The 21,065-nt window shown below is 48.0% G+C and overlaps 1 protein-coding gene across 5 annotated transcripts in view; it reads right to left on the minus strand.

Moving 5' to 3' along the window:
• FGFR4 (fibroblast growth factor receptor 4) overlaps window positions 1-17,737 on the minus strand; it is a 47,066-nt gene extending 29,329 nt beyond the window's left edge. Inside the window, exons 1-3 of one of the 5 annotated variants that reach the window (XM_083422770.1) lie at window positions 17,481-17,737; window positions 17,076-17,200; window positions 15,877-15,984 (exon numbers count right to left, since the gene is read on the minus strand). In XM_083422770.1, the coding sequence (XP_083278896.1) occupies window positions 15,877-15,984; window positions 17,076-17,097 (130 nt within the window). In that variant the 5' untranslated portion in view covers window positions 17,098-17,200; window positions 17,481-17,737. Of the gene's footprint in view, window positions 1-15,876; window positions 15,985-17,075; window positions 17,282-17,480 lie in introns of those variants that run through there. The other 4 variants (XM_083422774.1, XM_083422768.1, XM_083422769.1 and 1 more) reach the window with 4 other exon arrangements.
• Between the last annotated feature and the right edge of the window lie 3,328 nt (window positions 17,738-21,065).

Raw genomic sequence — 21,065 nt, forward strand, 5'->3', positions numbered from 1 at the left:
GCCTTCTGCATTCCAGCGTAGCCCTGTTGCTCGCATGCATTGTCCACTAGCTCTGAGAGAAACCTGGATTTACAATGCAAATTACCCCACGGGTTATGCAAATCACGTTCTTCATAAAAGCCACATACATTGCCCTGGGGCAATCCGAGCCCATGCTTGGTTTTGCTCTGATCCCACAGGAAGTGCTGCGCTGTCAGTAGGGGTCTGACACACAGAAAGCAATTCAACACAAGCGGCCCTTTATTATTATTAACAAACATTATGGCAGCTCCGAGGGGCCTCCGCTGAGATTGGCACTCAAGTGGCAGGGCACTGCATGCTACAAAGAAAGCCAAACACAATCCCTACCTCAAGGATCACGCCAGCAAAGGACAGAAAGGGGGAAGGGCAAGGGCAAGGGCTGAGCATAAATTGTGGCTCAGGGTGGGGACACACATGGGTCAGCAGACACAGGAGGTTGGGGATGGGATCCAGAAGCAAATAACAGTGGAAAAGGTGGAGAGAACACCAGCCTGCAGTGTTACTCCTCGGCTTAAGCAACCCGGGTGGAAAAGCTCAAGCTATGTAAACTGTTTGACACTGGCGCGGCACAATCTCTCAGCAAGTGCATGTTCCAAAACAAAAAGTTTATACAGTGCTAAGTGCTATAATTACTTTGAAATTCAGGAACTCTTACTCGCACGCAGACATCGGGGGCGCACATGCTCTGCCGCGCTCTCCAGAATAGAAGCACTATTTACGGAAATGTCCCAGACTCTGGGTGTTAGATAGGAGAGTGATCTGTGCAATCTCTCCGCTGGGTAGATGGTGCATGGTGGGTTGTTTTTCCTCCCTGTGATCTTTAAAGTGCTGTGGTCTGACACGCCAAAAGCACTGCAGTAAACAGCCCCTGCTTTGTTATTATTATCAGACATTATGACAGCACACAGGGCGCCATCTGGGCTTGATACGCTGCATGGGCCTCCAGTGAACTACTCTGAGGCTAAGCACAGAAAGGGCAGGAGCACACAAACAGTCAGTGCCAGATGCAGGAACGGAGATATATATCTCCATATATATTTATATATATATCTCCCTGCATATATATATGCGCACATGCATGCCTTTTTGGGCCATAGCTTCAGCATTCCAGAATACTTTTATCCCTGCAGCACACTGCCCACTTGCAATTATTGTATCAGTTACAAAACCATTATGAACTATGTTTGTATGTTATCTTACATCACATATTATTGTCATTTCATGCATTATGTTATATTTTATTGTACTGGCATCATGGTCACTAGCTTCCACTGGGTGGAAAGGTAGGATACAAATTTGGCAAGCAAATACTCAAATGCATGGCTTCAACCGTAGCTCCTGTTCCTGAACAATACCCAGCAGTATCCTGCAAGTGCTGCCCTTTTGGTATCTATCGCAATCCTAATCTCAGACTCAAGGCTATATATTTCCAACCCTTGGCCTGCTCATGATCATATAGTTCTGCAAGAGTGATGTGTGTAATGCATGCTGAGTGCCATAAGCATATCAGTCCATGGACTGGGGTCATAGTTAAACTATGGAACTCGCTCCCACAAGGAGGCAGTGATGGCTGCCCACTTAGATCGTTTTAAAAGAAAACTAGAACCGTGTATGCTGCCTTCAGCTCATTGGAGTAAAAGCTGGGACATAGACGCAGTCAATCAACCAACCAACCAACCAACCAACCAACCAACCAACCAACCACTCCAAGCGCCATCAGGTAAAGCAGAACACAACTCTGCTTTGTCCCCTGAACATCTAGGAGAAAGGCTGGGAACACAGGAGGTTGCTCTCCACCAGATCAGCCTGCCTGTCCAACTAGGCCAGTATCATCTCCTCCACTCTGACGGGCAGGGTCTTAGGCTGAAGAAGTCTTTCCTCCCACCACCTGATGTCAAGTGCTGAACCTGCGGCCTTTTACATGCAAAACATGGGCTCTGCCAGTGAGCTATTTATTACTTGCAAGGAAATCTCCCTGCCCCAGTTTTGTAATATAGGAGCATTCAGAGTGTGATTCTCCCACTTGCATTCCAAAGTGGTCCAGTCTACTGCTACGTGACCATGCAGTGTGTAGACCAGGGGATGTCTCCTCCTTTATCTTTCCTTACTTCCCTTTTCCAGTGGTGGGGTCTCAAATTTCAACAGTGCCCCGTGTGATGCCAAAATTCAGCACCCATCCTGCCTCGTGCCTCCCAATCTTCATCATAGTTGTGGTGCTCCCAAGGCTCTGCTCCCAGTGCACGCAGACCAGTCACACTCCCCTAAATCCACCTCTGCCTTTTCACTTTCTCTGCTCTGCTCTTGGTGTTCTGTTTTGTCCTCTATTGGGCAGGGCAGAGAACCCTATTTGCCTTATTCTCAGTGTAGAACCCACCTGATTCAGCAGCACTAAGGAGTTCATGGAATAAATCCATTTTTTCCAGCTCCTCCCAGGACAGCTATCGCTGGATGGAGGGTGGATGGGCTATGGACAGTCCATGCTGATGGGATGAACTCTGCACATGCCCAGGGGCCCTCTCTCCACATATTTCAGGGCTAAGGCCTAGCTTTGAAATCACATTGTGTGTTAGCTGAACCGCAGGTCACCTTGAGCTCTGCTCTAACACGTGAGCATTTTGATCCACAGCCAATACAGTTTTCTCCAGCCTGGGAAAGAAGCTGCTACTAGCAGAATAGCAAGAAGGGTGATCTGGGAGGGAAAGAGCACACTGCTCACATTATATCTGTCTCTTTGCCTTTGCTCTGATTCAAGGTCTTGCGCATGGGGTCTACCTATCCTTCCTGTCCTTTATGGCGTGCCCTGTGGTGGAGGCAGCTTGTTTGCAAATTGCTGTTGTAAGTAGCTGGGTGTTATCACTGCCAGCAACACCATAAAGTGGCTGTGACCCTCATTAGAGGGTCTTTAAAGACTGCCATAAAAAACTAGGCAAATGTGGGAGCCTGGGGTTAAACAGCTCTAATCCCCCCACAGTAAACACATTGAGGCTGATTTCCTGTCATTGCAGTTACAGCTCCGAGCTCTCTGCTTGGGCTAATTGGATGCAGCAACCCCCTGGACACCACCCAGTACCATCAGGCTCGTGCCTCTACTGCCACCACCCAGACCAGGTTTCCCTTCCATCCTGCAGTATCTCAACTGCTGTTGTGTAAAGCAGGGAGAAGAGCTTGCTACTTATTCTAGCACACATGCAAGGTGGCAAGGTATTTCTTTTTGGGGGTTGCTGGGATTCACATAAGCCGATCCCACGAATATTTCCTCAGGGGGGGAAACCTCTCTGGTTTTGTTCAAGCTAGCACAGTCTTAGAAGACACCATCAAAGTGATTGCTTTCTGCAGGTCCCTTTTCAGATGCTCAAGACTGGAGAGCTCCACACCATTCGTTTCCTCTTTTCCACTATACCTTATCAGCTGCTCAAGTTCAGGTCTTTGACATCAGCAGCACCACAGCCTGCAAGCAAACTTCACTCAGACTGTTCTAGCTCTGTCCCCTTGGTGGTGGGGAGGTGGCAGTGGCACAGGAGTGTCTGCCCTGAACCAAGAGCACCTTAAGATGCCTAAGTATCTCTGCCTCCATAGTCAGAATTTCTACAGCTGACCAGTTTCCATCCGTACCAGGTAACAACAACACAACAGTCTGTGTCGAATTTGTGTCAGTCCAGGAAGTACAGTCAGGATATGAAAGACCAGCTGGACAGAATAAGAGGAACATGGAAGAGCTGCACAGGAACAGCTCCCAGGTGGAGGATCTGGATGTGCACATGTTACACCTGATTCTAGCCACTTTCTGCACACCATGCATAGTCTTATACACCTTTATCACTGTCCCCTGTAAACTAAAAAGTCCCACATGTCCTTATAGGGGAGTTAGACCCTCCAGTTTGGATATGCAAAGGCATCTCAATCAATCAGTCAGTTTATTGTGCATAGCCAAAGACCTTTACAATGTACTGCAGAGAGCAAGACAAGGTTTTCCTCTGAAATTGCATGACATACCCTATAAAAAAATTACAGCATAAAAAGTTTACAGGATAAAATTTTAAAATTAGACAGCATTAATGTATTTGGAAAGGAGTTTCTTAGCAGCCAGAGCAAATCTGGCTACCAGGTGTGTAATCTGTAGATCTTTATCAGCTAGGCACTTGACTGTCACCTCCTGGGGGGAATTGGCCTGAGAGGCAGTCAAGAACAAGTGATAGTTTTCCCCCCTCTGGGCATTGAATATAAGGGGCAAAGCAGCAGGTAATGTAGGACATCCTCAACCTTTTTGCATCCATAAATGCACCCATATGGGGAATTCCCAGGTATCTCCCCTCTAAATATCCTGAGGGCATCTCTTGGAACCTTCAACAAGCACCCTACGCAGCTGTGGGAAAGTCTGTGTCTCAAGGTAATGGTGCCTTAAGTGGTTGATCTTGATTTGGGGGTACCAAATAGAATAATGGGCAGCCATAATGGATGCTCTATCTTGGTTGGTTGGTGTCCTGATCAAAGATCCAATTTCTTAGGTCACGGGGGACTGAGGGAAGGGCATCTCAGAAAGGATCCTTTCCGGGAGGGGTGGCTGTTTAAACTGAGAGTGGGCCAAAGCCCTGCCATTTTTTTTACTGTTCCCTTAGCTACTTTTTTAAGAAGGCTGGGGACGACGACATGATTTAGCTAAAATTGTCAGGAGTCAGAGGTGAGGCTTTCAGATTTCACAAAAGATGCCTTTGCACAATCTCTGTCTCCTTTAGTGACCTGATGTCCACACTCATCTTATGATAGCACGCATGGTGTGGGTTGCCAAATTAAAGGAAAGCAGTAGCCTTGTTTTTCTCCCTGAGAATCCTGTGCATTTTGAATATCTGAAGTCATTGGCTCATGGACTTCTTGGGAATCAAAGAGGGGCCTTTCTAGCAGCTTAGCTAGCCGCTTGGTCGTGATGCACACCACGTAGCCTCCAAGGAGTCTGTCCACCACTGCCCCCTTAGCTGTAGGACGGCTGAGGTGGAGATGGTGGGCTGATGCAAGCCTCACACTATCTCAGGCAGTGCAGAGCCTGCAGGCACCGGAGCCACCGTGTCATTCCCAGGAGAGATGTGTGGCTTGGGTGCACTGCATGACCCATGATAAGTGCCACCCCCTAGTGTGCCCACTCCCCCCAACCCCCAGCTACGCATCTGGGTATTTCAGCCTCCTAGCAGAGGATGGTTGCCACAGGAGAAAAGTGCTGCGTGAATGCACCCTAGAGACATCCAGCTCCCTCATTCTTTCCTTCCTTGGTAAATTCTTTATCATTATACTCATTCTTTGTGGTGAAGTCTCAAGTAATCAAAACGTTCAAAATCTGAGCAGAGTACTGCAGCTGTGGTCTAACCAGTGCTGAGCAGAACGGAACAATCTTATAGGAGGATTATATCCGTGGGGCCAGACGCAATAATAATAATAAAAACAGCCTCAGAGTGGAGAGCACAAGGAATTATAGCAAGGATCTAATGGGATCAAGCTAGCGTTCAAGAAGTTTTAGTCCTGGCTAGCGCCTGTGATGTTTGTACAAAGGGGAAATAGGCACATCTTTTTTGCACGTCTGGATATTTCAACTTGAGCTAGCCTCTCTGTGTGTAATGCTCACTTTGAATCATCACCACACCAGTTGTAATTGCATTTATATCCCACTTTTCATCCAAAGAGCTCAAGGTAGCATACAAGTTTCTCCTCCTCTTCATTTCCGTATGTTGTAGTTTCACAGTGGCTCCATTCATACTTGTGGGGCTGCGTTCCCAGACTAGCTCTGTCTGTTATGTTGTGGGGTGGGGTGCCTCAGGCTACTATTTTGACTCCAATGCTATTTAACATACTGTATATAAGAAGCTGTTGGGATCAGCCATTAGGTGTAATGTCACCTATGACACTCAGCTCTATTTCTCAGAGTCAGTAGAGGTAGTGCATGACATGAGCTGTTTTCTGGGTCTAGCGGTGAGATAGATGTGGCGAAGGAAAGCTGAATCTTGGTAAGGCTAAATGCTTGTGGCTGGGTGGTTCATAGATCTGGAATTTGGGAAGACTGTTCAGGATGCGGTTACGCTTCCTCTGAAAGTGGGTGTCTGAGGGTGCTGCTGGAACTATCAGTGTCGCTAGAGGAACAAGTACCGTATTTTTTGCTCTATAAGACTCACTTTTTCCCTCCTAGAAAGTAAGGGGAAATGTGTGTGCGTCTTATGGAGCGAATGCAGGCTGCGCAGCTATCACAGAAGCCAGAACAGCAAGAGGGATTGCTGCTTTCACTGCGCAGTGATCCCTCTTGCTGTTCTGGCTTCTGAGATTCAGAATATTTTCTTTCTTGATTTCCTCCTCCAAAAACTAGGTGCGTCTTGTGGTCAAGTGCGTCTTATACAGCGAAAAATACGGTAATCTCGGTAGCTGCAAGGGTCTATTACTAGCTTCAGTTGGTGTCAAAACTCTGCTCTTACCTGGACAGGAATAGCCTAGCTGCTGTGGTTTGTGCCCTGGGAACTTCCCATGTGGGTTACTATCACATGCTGTACGTGGGATTGCCCTTAAGACTGGTTCTGAAACTGCAGCTAGTGCAGAATGCAGCAGCAAGGGTCCTGTGGGTTGTACCTGGCTGTACTTGCATGTTACACTGGTGGCTGCCTGAGCCAATATTCAGAGGAGGCCCTGTTAGCGGTACTGCATTTTACAATATGTTGCTTGGCGACGACACAGAAACAGGCCTTCCTGTAGTGGTGCCCGCTCTCTGGAACACTCCCCTCACCTCACCCCCACTTTACAGGAGGCACCCACAGAGAACACACTTGTTTACTCAGGCTTTCCCAGACTAGGTTATTGGCCCATTTTAGATATTGGCTTGTATCCAAAGCAGCTCCTACTCAGAGTAGACATGCTGAAGTTATCATACATGAGAAATTTAATGCCATTAATTTCAGTAGGTCTACTTGGATCAGACGAGCATAGAAGGCGATTCATTGTGCATCTCCCTGATGCTGTTTATTGTTTGCTGTTGATTTTTTTTATATTTCAATACTTGTTTGATTTGATATGCTTTTAACATGTTAATGCAGGAATTTTATTTTGTAAACCCTTTCAGGATACTTGGATAGGAAGTGGTCTGCCACCGAGCTTAATAAGCAAATATATATATGAAAGGTTCAGGAGCCCCACCCCCCACCACTTTATGTCTCCGAACTGGCTTCTGTTTCATCCTTGATATGCAAAGTAATTTCAAATGGGCATACAGTACTTTCAAACTACAGTGGTACCTTGGGTTAAGAACTTAATTCGTTCCGGAGGTCCGTTCTTAACCTGAAACGGTTCTTAACCTGAGGTACCACTTAAGCTAATGGGGCCTCTCATTGCTGTTGTGCCGCCGCCACATGATTTCTGTTCTCATCCTGAAGCAAAGTTCTTAACCCGAGGTACTATTTCTGGGTTAGCGGAGTCTGTAACCTGAAGCGTATGTAACCTGAGGTACCACTGTAGTTCACTGGTACAAATGGCATTTCCTCTATTCTACAATAGCTCAGTTGTTAGAGCAAGAAACTCTCAACCTCAGGGTTGTGAGTTCCAACCCCACGTTGGGCAAAAAGATTCATGCACTGCAGGGGTTGGACAAGATGGTCCTTGTGGTCCCTTCCAACCCTGTGGTTCTATGATTTGAGATGGTAAAGAAGGCTGTGGAGAATGGATGTGTTTCCATGCTTCACTTCAAGTTTCAAATGCAACATTATGAGGATGTTATGTGGGATGGCTGCAGGAGCAAACATGGACCACTTAGATATTTGTGGAAAATGGAGAGGTATATACACGCTTTTCAATAAATAAAATAAACAAAAAGAACATGACTGGGGGTTGGCTCGTATGCTCTAACAACAGAAGAAGAACTAAATATCAGCCAACTGCTTACTAGTGAGACATCGTAAGACAGGGCTGCCTAAGGGGAACCTGCAAGTGGGACACGGGCACAAGAGCCTTCTGTTTCCAGCAACTGGTATTCAGAGACATGCAGTCTTTGACAGTGGAGATAGAACATAGCTATCCTGGCTAGTAGCCATTGACAAACCAATGCTCCGTGGATTTGTCTAATTCTCTTTTAAAGCCATCTACGTTGGTGGTCGTCACTATGTCTTGTGGCAGCAAATCCCACAGCTTAATGCACCCAAGAGGAGGCCTCCACTTTTGTTGGGATACTACAAGAAGAGTTGGAGAAGTGAGCACCACACAGATATATGGACCCACCTCTAAGTTCTTCACTGTCAAGTGCTGTCCACTTTTCAAAGCTTGACCTTGGCAAGCATTTTTCATGGTCCAAATTCATCTTAACAATCCAATAGGTCATTTACAGGACCTATTTTCTAAAACCTGGTAAGTTTGGCGAAGTCCTGGGAAATTGGGCCCTTCTAGGCGTTCACAAAGGCCACTCAAAGCTTGCAGGAGGTCTCCCTCCTGAGTGTTTAACAGGCAATGGGCAAGTAAGGCTGGGTGTTTGCTGAGGGGCAGTGGGAGGGGAGTGTCTTAAGCTGGATGGAATTTGTTTGATTTGGACAGCTCAGTGTAAACAACCAGGGAGGGGGACAGTGGGGGATGGGATGGGCAGGGAAAGCACACTCCTTTAACATCTCTCTCCCTGATCTGTATTTATCTACACCCCATTGGGATGAACATGAGGGGACAGAGTGTGTGAGGGAATGCCGGGCCTAGTGGATAATCCCGGGGTTCAGCTGGCTTTCCTTCTACAGCAAAAAATAAATAAATCAGTGGACCTCCCAAATATCTATGTGGGGCGGGGAAGATAGATAAGATAAAAGGCTTATATTGAGTCAGATCATTGGTCCACCAACTCCATACTGTCTTATCTCTCTGAGGTTTCAGGCAGGAATCCTTCACAACTTTACCAAGGTTGGACCTGGGGCCTTTTGCACGCAAGGCATCAGCTCCGCCACTGAATCAGTCATTCCCAGCAAAGTTGAGCCAGTTTAGGAAGCTAGCAGGCCACTCCCAAGTGGGAACAGAAGCCTTCTTAGGTATCTGGGATGAGCCACATACATGTTAGATGTAACCAAGTTGGAGGGATATTTTTTTAAAGCAGCCTCAAGAGATGGAGGAGTACAGGGGAAAGCTACTTATAGAAGCATAGCACTAAAGAGCTAGAAGGGACTCGGGGGGGTCGTACAGTCCAACCCCTGCAATGCAGGAATCTCAACTAAAGCATCTGTGTCAGGTGGCCATTCAACCTCTGCTTAACCTGATTCCGCTGCAAATGCTGTCTCTGGATCTCTTTTCCCCACCCCTCCCACCATGAGTTACTGGAAAGAGTTTTAGGAATATAGAAAGCCGCCTCTCACAAAGTCAGTGGTCCATCTAGCTCAGCAATGTCCACACTGACTGGCAGTGGCTCTCTAGGGTTTCAGACCCGGGGCATTCCCAGCCCTACATGGAGATGTCAGGGATTAAACCTGGGCAGTGGCATAGCGTGGGGGGTGCAGGGAGGGCCGGCCGCACCAGGCGCAACATCTGGGGGTTAGGGTTAGGGGCGCAAATCCACGGGTTAGGGGGTGCAAATTACTTGCCTTGCCCCGGGTGCTGACAACCCATGCTACGCCACTGAACCTGGGACCTGCTGTGCATGCAGAAGGTCCCAAGTTAATCTGCCACTGAGATGCAGCCATTCCCCAGACAACGAACACCCTTCAGAATGTAAGAAAAAAAGCCCTGCTGGATCAAGTCAAATGCCTGCTTCACCCAGCATCCTGTTCTCACAGCAGCCAACCAGATGCCCATGAGACGTCTGCAAACAGGACCTGAGCACCACGGCACTCGACCCACTTGTGATCCCAGCAGCTGGTATTCAGAGGCAACCTGCCACCAACAGTGGAGGTGGAACAAAGATAATGTGGCCAATCGCTATTGATAGCTTTTATTCTCCATGAATTTGTCTAATCCTCTTTTTAAGTCAAGTTGGTGGCCACCACTACTTCTTTATGGGAGCAAAATTACATGCAGCTGTTAAGCAGCCTTCCCTTTCATCCCCGCTCTCAAAATGGCAAGTTTCTGAAGCTGTTTTTCAGTTAATACTGTATATAATCTGCCCCTCTTGCTCTCCCCTTTGCATTATAGTCTGGTGTGAGTCCCTTCATCAGCCCATTCTATGCAATGCAGCAAATTGGTCCATCATGGCTCCCCCAAAAGTATAAAGCAGGACAGTATGCATTAAGAAGAAAGAGTTAGTGAGCCAGATCCCCACATCATGGGTGTGTTTTAAAACCCATATTTTTCCTTTTTTTCTGAGGATAACGATGTGGTTTCTCTTAACACTCCTTTCCTCCACTGTTCCAAATGTGGGTATCAGTTACAGTATTATTAAATCTTCCTGATTTAATGTAAAAGAGGTGTTGCTCTTTAGTCCAGCACTTACTACAATAAACATGTTTTCTTTTCTTTTTAAAATTCAGCTTAACAGAGTGAGGCTTCTGCTCCGACTTTTTTCCAGCACTCGCTTGATGGGACAGTAGCACTCAGTCCCAGAGAGACTCTGCTACTGTTTTCCTGTTGGCAAAGGTTGGGGAACAGTCAGAAAGTGGTAAGAAGCAGGTTCCCCTCTGTTCGTCCAAAGTTTCCCATCTGCTGATCCTTGTTGAACATAAGTGTTTAACGAGCACTTTGTTCCTGTTGCCAAGCAGCAGATTGAAAGACGATGTTATTTTCATGCACCATGATGTCATCATGGTGCAATACTGGCGTTCCGAACTCTTGTGATATTAGCGCACGTCTAGAGTAATTTAATGTTTCTGTCTTTCCTGGTTAGACAAGCTGAGCACAAATCAAAGGAGCAGAAGCTCAAAGCCAAAAGCATCAGCACCCTAGCCATTAATTCCCAGTTCTGAATGTGAAAGGTTTCCAACCACAGTTTCCCCAAAAGGTTGGGATTGTTCCTGCCATGTACATTTTCTGGGGCTGGAACTCTTTTCTGTCCCACAGATGCTGCTGGGCTGCAAAGAGAACTGGGTCCAGTCCAGCTGCAGGTCAACAAACACCAGCCTCGGTTGCTTCTCCCCCGCTCCTTTTTAAAATGAAAAATAAAATCATTGCTTCACTTTCTTTCGGGCCACGCAGAGAGCAGCAGATGTGGCCATCATCGCCCTAAGCCAGCACTCTGACCTCAGCAGAGCAAAGGGCAGGCAGCTGCTGTGACAAGTGGATGGGATGGGGGTGGAGGGGGGGGGGATAGTGGGAGGCACTTCAAAGCCCTAAGTTGTTGGCGATCTTCAGAGGCGAGTAGGGCCAAGAGGAGGACAGGCTGCTCAGGGAGGGTCTGGCTCTGCATCGTCTTCTGGGGATTGTGCTCTCAAGCTGCGGCACAAGGGGAAAGGGTTTAGAAAGAGCCTGGCCTGTACTCTGCCCTTATCCCTGCCAGCCAGCATCCATTCAGAGCAACCCAGATCCCTTTGCGACACAACAGCAGCAGCCTTCATGTGCTCAAGAGCTTCCCAAGGCACCTTTGTCCATCAGGGATCCCTGAGAGAAGACCCTCCTTTCCACAAAAATCTTATGGCAAAAGGCAGCCCATACATCAAGCCATGTGAACAGAGAATGAAACGCCACAGAATAAGAGCGGGGGGGGGGGGAGAGACAAAGTCAGTCCTGACCAGGTCAAACCACAATGCCTTTGGAACTGAAGCTACACTAGGCTACACCCCTCGGCAAGAGATAATCCAAGGAGCTTTGTTAAACATTAATCAAGACCTGCACATCTAAGCACAACCCCGTTCATTGAATCTAATGGGTGCACTGGCAGCTCTCAGTCTCTTTGCTCTGGAGCAGGCTTTTAGAAAACAGTAGGCCTGCTCTGGAAGGGTTGGTTTGATGATCACAGCTGGACTGAGGCTCTGCATTTAAAAGGATGTCATGGGGAAGGAGGGGACACTGTTTATCAGGCCAGGAAAGAAAATAATAGGTTTAAACAGCAGGAATGCAGATTTAGCGAGGGGAGACCTCGCTAAATAAGGCAGGTTAAGCTGCAGAAAACTAAGGCAGGTTTAACTGCAGAAAAAGCCACCTAAATGGCGGTTGTGGGATGTCTTTTCTCAGGTCTCGAGAAAATGCTGGACTCGCACTGACATTGGCATTTTACTTAAGAAACAGAGCCAAGTGAGATGACCACTGTAATTGGGCTTGACATCATTAAAGACATCACATGGAGGCTTTCAACTACACCATCCTGAGGCATCAGTTTTCAGAATTAAAATAAAATAGATGCAGCCCGTGTCCTGGTCTCTTGAATGAATGTGTGGCTCTGGGTCAAATGACTTACTGGGATAGCTCCCAACTTTTCACAATTGATCCTAAAGTCACCTTTTACCAATGCTGTCATTGTGTGATGGAAAGCTGATTTTTACATGCACATATGTACATTATAGTCAGAAGAGCTGGTGCATTCAAGTTACAGAAGCAGGAAAAAATGCTTGAAGACTACAATCCTTTGTGAACACTTAAGTGGGAGCAAGTAAGGCCTGCTTTGGAGTAAATGTTCACTGGATCAAGTGGTGCATGCCACTTGTGAAAATGACTTCAGGGTACTAGGTGGCAAATTTGGCTCTCTGGTTCCAAGAGCAGTGTTACTCGTACCTTGAATATGCTGGAGACTTCCACCTGACTTCTACAAAATGCAATCCTGGTTGACACCAGCGGAAGGAAATTTAAACCGGCGGCAAATCTAGCACTTTGCCAGCTATCCGAGCAATGTCAATTTGGCTAGGCATTTCAGCTTATTGAATCCCTGGGCAAAGCTGCTTTGCACCAGGTGTGATTACAGCCCAACTGGCATGAGCTGAAGATGACAAGCCTTTCTTTTAGGTAAGCAATGACCCCCCCCCATTCATTACAGAAAGAACACTCCCTGGCACCAGAGGGTGGTTTAGCCTGCCTGCGGATGTAGCCATGCACTTCTGGCTTACAGCAGCTGCTGGGTATGAATGTTATCTGTGCCCCTGGAGACAGCATTGCATCCTGTGATTTGCAAACTGCACAGTTCGCAGAGGGGCATCCGCAGCCAAGCCGTTATGTTCAAACAGATAATTGGGGCCTTTACACGAAGGCTCCCAGTGCAACCGCCAACTCAGGAGAGGAAATTAAGGGAGCACAGCTATTTGCTGGGGAAAGCCAAAACACAAGCCAGCATCTTTTCCATTGCAATTGCCGGCTCAGTCACCCTGTGGCTGGCTCCGTCTCTGCCTAGAGGAGGATCAGAGAGTCTTCCTTCTCCTTCGGGAAGCTGCCAGCAGCCCTTGTCTCTCTCCCATCCTGGATCCAAGTGGCTCTCAGCAGGCGAGCCCCTCCTCCTTCCCCCTATCCAATTATAACCAGCTTTCTAATCATTTGTTTGGAGCTGAAGCCAGGCGCCTGTGGCTGAGCTCAGGGGTGGGAGAGAAAGGGGGGCACGCGAGGAGGGGAGTGGGGGGGTGCTTTCCCCCATCTCTTCTTTTTCCTGGATTGCTGCTGCTGTTGCCCGCAGAGTGGCTGAGTTTTCTCTTGCCTGTATGGCCTATGCCTGCCCTTGGATGGGTACTGCCACTCTGGCTGGGGAGGAGCAAAGGGTCTGCTCTTTGGGAGTGGGAGAGGAAGGCTGCTTGTGGCTCTGGAGTCTTTCCTTGGACCAGCCAGCTCTGGCTACCGCTCACTACCCTTAGGGCCTCACCCCAGTGGGACATGTGGGCTCCCAGCCCAGCTGCTTCCACCCTTACTAATTTTTCACTGTGATGGAGAGCCTACTCTAAGCATTGCTGCTGGCCTCTCATTCTGGCCTTACAGCCAGTTAATGGGCCATAGTCAGAAGCAGTGGGTGATTTTAGACTCCTTTAAATGGGAAAAAAAAATTGCCTCCAATTTAATAAACACCCATGCTGGCGGGGGGTGGCGTAAAGTAGGAGCGGATGTCCATATTCCCCAAACTGTTTGTCCATGTGACTGTTAGGGCTTGTTATTCCCCTTCCTGAGCTGCACAGCCCATCGTGGAGGATACAGTCGCTGTAAAAAGCAGACTTTAAAAGAACATCATGACTTTGCAGCGTTGCCAGCTTTTTTATTGGCCTCTGCTCCTGTACCATTAACAGCAGCTTGCCCTGCAAACATTAGCAGGAGGTCATGCTTAGCTCTTCACATTTCTGCAGATCAAACTGCTGCTAGAGTACAGGAACTGATTGCATCTGATCAGTTGGCAACCTTAACTGCAAGAAATCTTTTGGGGATGGAAACCAGTCTTCTATATATTGTTAGTTGTAATGGATCCATAAAGAAGTAAAGCAAACTTTCCAGGTGGGGGAAGACTGTTCAAAAGGGTGTGAGACACCATTGGCTTTAGTATGTGTGAACGAAGACTTGCTGTGCCTAATAATGTGGGTGGGTGGAACAAGCTCATAATGTGACTGATACTGCTGTGAGCTACTGTATGAATGCCATGGGAAAGAGTGTGCAGATCCCCTTCCCTGCAGTTCCTGAACTGCCACTTGACTTGCCAGCCCCTGGCATATAGGGTTGCCAATTTTTTTGACTGGTCCCTGATCTTGTGACATTAAAGGCTGCTTGATCTGCAGACATTAGCAGATTATCATCTTCAGCTTTGTCTGCTAGTTTTTGGCAACCCCACCAGCATACTCCGTTTTGGTATAGTGCCAACAGAGTCCCTCTTAATGCCATTTCCTCGGCTCTGCAATGGGTTCTCCCTCAGCTTAGGCATCCCATCTGTCGACAGCACATTGCGTTGCCGAGAACCTCTGCCTCCAGGCCACCCAGCGAGGGTCTAGCAAAGCAAAGGGCCTAGCTCTAGATGCTGCAGGCTCAGGGCTTGGATGTGGTCTCTTCCTCTCTCCTCCCCTGCAAGAGGGGCCAGGGCTGGGGCATTGCTCCTGATTTATAGTACATAACTGCAGTCAAACAAAAAGCCCTTCATGGCAGCGCGGCAAGCTTGCTGCCTCCCTGGTTTCAGCACATACCAGCGTCACCACATCCCTCTGACCACAACCCCCTTCCAGTGCACCCCCCTGCCGTGTCCCACAGCTCAGCACAACAGGGAATTGTGCACGGAGACCCTCCATCTACTCTCTGCTCTCCCCAGATGCAAACAGCTAACCCCACCTCGCAAACAAAATACTCACTGCTGCTACACAAGCTCCATATCCCACCCAAACATCAGCCCTCAAATACCAAACACTCTCCTCTGACTATCCAAACACTTTCTAGGTTGTCAGACCTGCTACTTCCCAAGATGCAGCCAATCCTGCACTGTAGCCTCACATTTCCTCCTTGAAATACAAACACAAATCTCATATCCCGATCTATCATTCCCTCTCTCCCCCGCCCACCTAAATAACGTTATGGTCCAGCACAAATTCTATGCACCTCTGTCCCCAAACATCTCATAAGTACCTCTGCTCACACACATATTCTTTTCAGTGAGAACTCTCTTGCTGCCAGAAAAAACAAACAAACATAAACAAATAAATGTTTTCAGATCTGAAAATGCAGAGCCAGGGGGATTATAACTTTATTAGGACTAAGGCTGCAGTTCTATTCCCACTTGTCCTGGTAACTCAATGGAACTTTCTTCTGAGTAGACAAGTACAGAGTTGCCGTAAATAATGTTGACAATACAAGTAAACTTTAAAATAACACACAATCCTTTGTTTAGCAGGATTTCAAGGAAAAGGACAAGCTACAAATGAATTTTCATGTGAAAGGGTTGCGTTTGGCTTTGCAGTCCAAGGTGAGATCTCTTGTGGGTTCCATAGACCTTAAGTGTCCTGAAATCCAGTATGTGATCGATGTTTTATTTCCAAAATGAAAGTTGCTAGGACTGAAACCTACCTTGAAACCGCTCCTTTGACCTTGGATGTATCAAGGGCAAAGTACTCTGCACAGGCTCAAAGACACTCCTCACAGGCTCAAGGACTGATAGGTTCTTCCTTTTCTCTACTAGTTAAAGGTATACCCAATCAGAAATGTGCCCACAAACTGCTTTAGTCACCCTGTTTTACTCGGAAAAGTACAGGGCAAGTGTGACCGTGTACTCTTTGACAATAGCTCGTGAAACCATCAGGCATGCTATTTTTCTGCATAGGTTGTTTGGACTGGACACACAGTCCTACCTGCAAGCCAAATTCTAGAACGTGATGCTAGGTGGTTGCTGTTTGGCTCTGTAGCATCCCACAGGATTCCATCTTGTCTCCCATGTTTTACAACATCTACATGACAATGCTGAATGAGGTCATCTGGAAATTTGGAATCAGGTACCATGGAGTACGTAGCAGATACCTATTTCTCTTTTACATCTGATTTAAGTGAGGCAGTGGAAGTGCTAAATCAGCATCAAGCATCAGTAATGGGACTGGATGTGGCCTAATAAACTGGCAGAGAGAGCATTATGGGTCATTGTCTCAGAGAAGATGCATTCTGGACAGTGTTTGACACATGAGTGTTTGATCAGTGTTTGACAAATCCAGCTGTGTCACTGGAAGCTCATGTGCCTTTCATGGGATGGAATGCCTTCCACCATCTAAAGCTAGTACAGTCCATCCCAGATAGAGAAAACTTAGCCAAGTTAAGCCATGTGCTGCAAACCTCCAGATCAGACTACTGTAATGTGTTGCAAATGCCTTCTTTCCTCCCTAGCTAGAGCTCAAGGTGTAACAATACATAGTTCTCCATCCTCTTAATTTATAACAACCCTGTGAGGTAGGTTAGGTTGAGATCCTGCGACTGGCCTAAGGTCACCCAGTGAACTTCATGACTAGTTGGGGATTTGAACCTTGTCTCCCGGGCCCTAGTGTGACACCAGGGGTGCCAATCTGAATAAAATATTGGGGGCTGCATGCACACCACTTGAATGGCAATACCCATAAATTGGGGGGCAGGCAGCCCCCCAAATATTTTATTGGGGGATGCAAAGGGACCTCAACTCCTAGGAGTTGGCTCCTATGTGTGACTCTCTTAATTACTACTCCTTTTAAGCCTCTTGAAGACGGTATGTTTATTTCTCTCTTTCCCCCCAAATGCTGCTGTTGTACCTGCTGTTTTCACTTCCGACATCGTTCCTTTCTCGGCTTTATTGATTTCATTTGCGATTGCTGCCTGTGGGCCGCCGCTCTGGAAATGCTTGCATTGACTGGAGGCCGACGGGGAGGAAATAAATCTGCAAAATAAATACCTCAGTCAACGAACCATGCCGGCGCGCCTGCCTGCCTGCTCGCTCGCACATCCCGCCCACGCCTCCTCCTTCCCCCTCCAGGCGCCCGGTCCCCGCGCGAAGGACGAGCCCTTGCTTCCCCTCCGTCCCCTCCTCGAAGGCCTCGGCCAGCAGCCGCGCGGGATTCCCCGCGCTAGGGACGCGCTTGGGCCGCGCAGGCGGGAGGCGGGCTGGCAGCGTCTGGCCGAGGCCTAGCTGAGGATGCTGAAACGCTTGTGTCACTAACCGCGAGAGACACGGCGTCTCCGGCACCGGAGGAGTCGCAGCCAGGCGCCTTGTCGTGCGGGATGGGGGTCGCTCGGAGGGGACTGGCTTCGCCTGCCACACATATGGGGAGGAGGAGGAAGGCCCAGTGCGGGAAAAGGGGGGCGCCAAAGCCGAGAGATTTGGCGTGGGGGCTCTTGATGAAACCCAGACGGACGGTTCTGAAGGACAAAGTTGGGGGTAGGTAGGTGAGTAAGGCAGAGAGAAGCTCCATTCTGTGTTTTCTTTGCGCCAAATCGGGGCCCTTGCCCACCACCACTCTCCTAGGTCTCCTCCGTGTGCATCGCACAGCGGGATCCTGTGCTCAGTGAGGCTTTTCTTTCTAGGAAGGGTGCTTAGGGTTGCAGCCTCTGCAATGATTGATCTTCTTGAGGGCAGGAGTGGGAGGGCATTAGGACTTCCACTCGCTCAGTCTTCCCTCCCGCTCCAATCCCCAGAAAACAGCTGCAGGCAGAAGTTCAACACATGGTGCAACTCCAGCCTGGGACAACTACACATGACCAATTCCCCCCTGCTTTAGTTTTCGGATGGGGGTGGGTCAGGGAAACAGCCTGAAGGCTGAGTGAGAGGTATGTGACACTGCATGCTTGCAGGGTGAATTGTCACTCCAAAGTAATACAGGGTCCTGGATCTGATCCTCCTCAGGTTAAGCTGTGCTTTTTCTTTGGCAAAGACATTCCAACTCCAAGGATGTAACTGCAGCTAGGGATTCCTGCAGGCTTCACCTGCAACCACTTTCTGGTAACTTTCCTGTGAAGCTATTCCGAAAGGGGTGCCTTTGAACATGTGATGAGTGCTTTCCTGCCACCACTGCTTAAACACAGCCAGCGGTCCCACATCTGAGATGAAACACTCTCAAGGATGACTTTCTCAGTCTTACCAAATTACGCCTGTATTGGCTGCCTGCCCATGGTGTTCTGGCTGGGTGCTGGCATAAGAGAGCACAGGGTTTAGCTTTGCATGCCAAAGAGAGCTTGGCAGTGGTGTGTTAAAAGCGCCAGTGTATGGTGGCAGTTCCAGACCTGGCTTAACCACATTAGAATTCTCTTTAAACAAAAAACAAAACAAAACCTATAATTGTTAAAGTAATGAATTTAACTGGATTTTTTCTTTTTAAAAAATCAGTACAGAATAAGGATATGGTCATTATTCCACTTTAACTAAAACATAATTATACGAACATGACCATGTACATATATGAGTATCATAAGTTAGATGTGGTTTTATGCTGGTGTTTCTGTATGTATGCATATATCTGTATATAAATGCTCCTGTGTATCATCATGAAAAGGAATAGTGTTTTGTGTGCAGTTGTGTGTGTGTGTTCAAGTGTACACATAAGGGGTAGCCCTCTGTGGGGGTGTATAGATGTGTGGTGGTGGCCTAAGTTAGCTTGTGTTTGATGGAACACCAGAGGGGTGTGTGTGTGTGTTTTATTCAGATCAGTATGCAAGGGGAAGGCAGCCTGGAACAGAGTACTGTGTGTGGGGAGGGGGCTAACCACTCAGCCCTGCCCCTGTACAGTAGTGCCTGCCCCCAGCTATGAAAGCCCCCGTGTCTGGCTGCCAAAGTAGCGAGCCTGCCTGGTGCCAACAATATTTCTCTTGGCCAGTGGCCGGGCTTCAGGGAACACAGAGCCCTTGTAGTAGACTCACTCCGGCTGCCTGTGTCCCTGAATCCCACCGGGGTTGCACCTGTAGGTGGAACAGCGGCACTAGAGGGCTCTTTCCTTCTGGAAGTTTCTCTTGGCCTCTTCTGAAACCCATTGTTTTTAGGCACAGGCTCTCTTTTTTGGTACCCATGTCAGCCTCCTCATCCCCCATCACCTCACGCCTTTTCATACAGCATGACCCAGGGCATCCCAGAGAAGAGACAGCTAGCTCTCAAAGTAGGGCTGAAACCCCCTGTTGGGGTGGACAGCACTTTTTCCTGGCAGAACTCCTGCCTCTAGGCCCAGGGGGGACCACCTTGGTGTGCCCTCCAGATGTTTTGGAGTACAACTCCCACCATCCTTGGCTATTGACCATACTGGCTGGGGCTGATGGAGGTGCAGTCCACAACAGAAGAGGAAAGGGTGCAGGGAGGGAGGAGGAAACAGCTATCCCTGCTCTAGCTGTATTTGGAAGTTGTTTGCTCCTGTATTGAATGACGGGGGTGGAGAGGAAGAATTTATTTATTAATTTATTACATTTCTATACCACCCTTTATTCGCAGATTTCAGGGCAGTTCACAACATAAAAATACAATATAAAAGCAAAAAATCCTTGACAAAAACAAGAACAAAGCACACACACAAACCAGTAACCCCCCCCTCCCCTTCCCCTCCAACAAATACATTTAAAAGGGGTATAAGATGCTAATCAATCAAAGGCCTGGTTGAAGAGCAATGTTTTCACCCAGCACCCAGAGATAAATAATGAAGGCACCAGGCGAACCTCTCTGGGGAGAGCATTCTACAAATGGGGAGCCACTACAGAAAAGGCCTGTTCTTGTGTTGCCGTCCTCTGGACCTCTTGTGAAGGGGTCACATGAAAAAGGGTCTCAGATGACAATCTCAGGGTCCGGGTAGGTTCATATGGAGAGACAGTCCTTGTGGTATTGCTGTCCTTAGCCAAATGGGGCCATGCTGAGTAGCCCCTGCTTTGCATGCCTTCCCAAAGTCTGCATGTCTGACGTAAATGGAGGAGGCTCTTGTGCATATAATTGTATGCAAGAAGGCTTCATATTCCAGGGAGGACTTTGAGTGTACACCTATACATGCGAACGGTCCCTGCTATAGCAGATATTCTTCTTTGGTGACCACTCGTAGCCAAGTAAGATTGTCTTCCATGAATATGGTCTTAGCAGTGTGTCCATAAAGGACTGTGGAGGCCAATTCTGGATCCGCACATCCTTCCACAGTGGGGATGTGCACAGTACACAAAGGTCTTGGGGACAGGACCACTTGGTGTGGCCGCACTCCTTGCTCCTGTGTTGTTCAGAATGATAACGCCCCGATAGGGCTTTTATAGCAGCTGCATGACAAGCTGAAACCCAGCAGGTGATGCTTTGCATCTCCCAACTGAATTTCTGTTTACAGAAGAGTCCTACTAGGAAATAAACAAAAAACAGTTGGCAACCATATATGCTGTTCTTCTGGGAACCCAAAATGTTTCTCCACATCCTGTCCTTGAACATTTCCATACTTTCTGTCACTTTGTTCCTTCGGGTTGCTGTAAAAAGTCAAGCCGTTCCTAGAAGTGGCTGTATTTCCATGCATGGTGGTCAACAGGGCTGCCAATTCCCCCCGCCCCCGTGACAGGCTTCTTGCGCCATGACGGAAACCCCTGGATATTTTTAATACTGACAGTACTCCCAATGACTCCACCTGCACAATTTGAAAGGCTGAAGCTCGGGTAGGACATTCGACAGTGGAATTTGCTGCCAAGGAGTGTGGTGGAGTCTCCTTCTTTGGAGGTCTTTAAGCAGAGGCTTGACAACCATATGTCAGGAGTGCTCTGATGGTGTTTCCTGCTTGGCAGGGGGTTGGACTCGATGGCCCTTGTGG

This window comes from Podarcis tiliguerta (assembly GCF_965153285.1).
Source record: "Podarcis tiliguerta genome assembly, chromosome: 2".
Lineage (NCBI taxonomy): Eukaryota > Metazoa > Chordata > Lepidosauria > Squamata > Lacertidae > Podarcis > Podarcis tiliguerta.